At 44.9% G+C, this 2,312-nt stretch overlaps 1 protein-coding gene across 1 annotated transcript; it reads left to right on the top strand.

Annotated features, from left to right (window-relative positions):
- Positions 1 to 1,201: 1,201 nt before the first annotated feature.
- On the top strand, positions 1,202 to 1,808 carry LOC112391607 (cell division cycle-associated protein 4-like). Its single transcript, XM_024732980.1, is given in 2 exon segments — positions 1,202 to 1,611; positions 1,613 to 1,808. Coding segments are annotated over 2 exon segments (606 nt in total).
- Positions 1,809 to 2,312: the final 504 nt, after the last annotated feature.

Here is a 2,312-nt window from a genome sequence, read left to right as displayed (position 1 = left end):
AGATTAGGAGATTAAGACTCAGAAAGGTTAAGTGATTTGCTCAAGGTTAAACAACTAAATAGTTGAATCAAACTAGAATTTAGTAAAATCCTTTGTGGACACATGAAAATATATGTATTTTTAAAAACAGCCACACTCACATCAGAAACTGAGTTCAGTTTCAGAGGCCAGATAAAGATAAAAATTATAAAGCTGGCTTCAATACCTTAATATTATTTGCTCATTTTTAGACCCAGTTATTTTTACTATTTAAATTTTGCTCTAATCAAGGGCTTTAGTTAATTACCCTTTAATTTATTTGTTCTTGATAATTGCAGCAGTGTTTTTGTTTACGTGTTTTGTTTCATAAGGCCAGGGTGACCAGACTATCTGGGAGATAGCTGACTTTTTTTATACTTAGCTGGAAGAATACAAGTATACAAGTTCTGGATATACAAATAGCATCATTACCATACATTTTAAAAGTATAACAGAGAAAATATACTGAACAGTATTAATTGAAAATGACCTATCATTTTACAGTAGAAGTCAAGATCAGATTTTGGCACAGATTCATCAAAAGCTTTTCTATTGATGACAGGATTCTGGACTCTTAGTGAAAATCTATTCAATTTCCACTTATGCCTGAGATTCATCCTGGAAGGTAGGAAATGTTTTAATTGGTTTTGTCTTAATAGGATTCTTTCCCTTATCAAGATGTTTATACTTAAAAGATACTTTTAAAAATTATACTGAACTACTAGAGCTAATCAATGAATTTGGTAAAGTAGCAGGATACAAAATTAATGCACAAAAATCTCTGGCAATTCTATATACTAATGATGAAAAATCTGAAAGTGAAATCAAGAAAACACTCCCTGAGGGAAGAGATATGGGAACATATGTTTATGTATAACTGATTCACTTTGTTATAAAGCAGAAACTAACACAGCATTGTAAAGCAATTATACCCCAATAAAGATGTTAAAAAAAAATTATACTGGAGGCCCCTCCCCAGTGGCCCTGCCCCTCCCGGCGGCCCCGCCCAGCGGGCCCTCCCTCAGCAGTGGTGCCACAAGCGGAGTGGATGCTGGCTGCCAGATGTCTGAGGAGGGGAAACCCTCACAGGTCACCTTCTGAGATCATCGTGACCCCGCCCACCAACACAGCCTCTGGGTGACCAGGCACTGCCCATGGGCTGCTCCTTTCCATAGATGGCACAATGTTTGCTCGAGGGCTGAAGCGGAAGTGTGCGGTGGACGAGGAGGCCGCGCCCGCCTACAGCCTGCAGCACCAGTCGCTCCTGGCCATGTCATTGGTCAAGCTCCAGCTGTGCCACATGCTGGTGGAGCCCAACCTGTGCCATTCACTTCTCATCACCAACACGGACCAGCAGATTCAAGAGGAGATGACCCAGGATGGGAGATGGTGCATGCCGGTGCCCCAGACCACAGGGCGGGCGTCGCGCGACCTCCTAGTATCCACGGGGATCCTGTGCTGCTGCACGTGGAAGGGGGTTCACCTGGCCCCTGACCCCAGAGACCTGGCCTCTGACTTCCAAGTGGTCCCAGCGGTACAGGCTTCCGGAGCCTCTCTGGGTGGCATTTGGGGCAGGGATGGTCCTCGAGAAAACAGGAAGCTTTCATAAGTCGCTCGATCAGATATTTGAAACACTGGAGAGTCAAAGCCCCGGTGCGTTAGAGGAACTGTTTTCCGACGTGGACGGCTCCTACTACGACCTGGACGCTGTGCTGACTGGCATGCTGGGCAGTGCCAAGTTGAGCCGGGACGGGCTGGATCATGTGGTGGATATCCTCATGGAGACCTGAGCTGTGACTGGGGCACATAGCAGATGAGTTTGTGAGGCTGATGGAAACAGCCGGCGCACTGGGGGTGTGGGTGCCCACTACCCTGCAGCCGGGGCTGGCCTCTGGTTTGTCTGCCACTAGGAGAACGACCCAGAACAGCATCTGGCCCGCTCCCCTCTCTCCCTCCCTCCTGGCTGGGAGGCTTTTCCGCAGGCCAGTCATCGTGCCCGCCCTGGGCCCTTGTCTGTGTCCTGCTACAGCCCCACCAGAGGATGCCAGCCCCCTTCCTCATCCAGCCTCATCAAACTTTAGATAGGTGAATTTTCTAAAATTTTGTACGTTTTGGGCAATATTTTGTCTTAAGATATATTTTTAAAATTTTATAATTTTATCACTTTAGATTTTTTAGCTATTTTCTTAAAAATAATGTATTTTGTCTATAAATATCCTCTCCTGCTACATTAGAAACTTTTATAACCTAAACAGTTGCAGTTGGTGTATTTCATTTATTTTAAGGTTTAACAA

This window comes from Neophocaena asiaeorientalis, unplaced genomic scaffold (assembly GCF_003031525.2).
Source record: "Neophocaena asiaeorientalis asiaeorientalis breed wild unplaced genomic scaffold, Neophocaena_asiaeorientalis_V1.1 scaffold1180, whole genome shotgun sequence".
Taxonomy (NCBI): Eukaryota; Metazoa; Chordata; class Mammalia; order Artiodactyla; family Phocoenidae; genus Neophocaena; species Neophocaena asiaeorientalis.
Note: the sequence above shows the minus strand (reverse complement) of the source record. Positions and strands in the feature narration are given on the sequence as shown.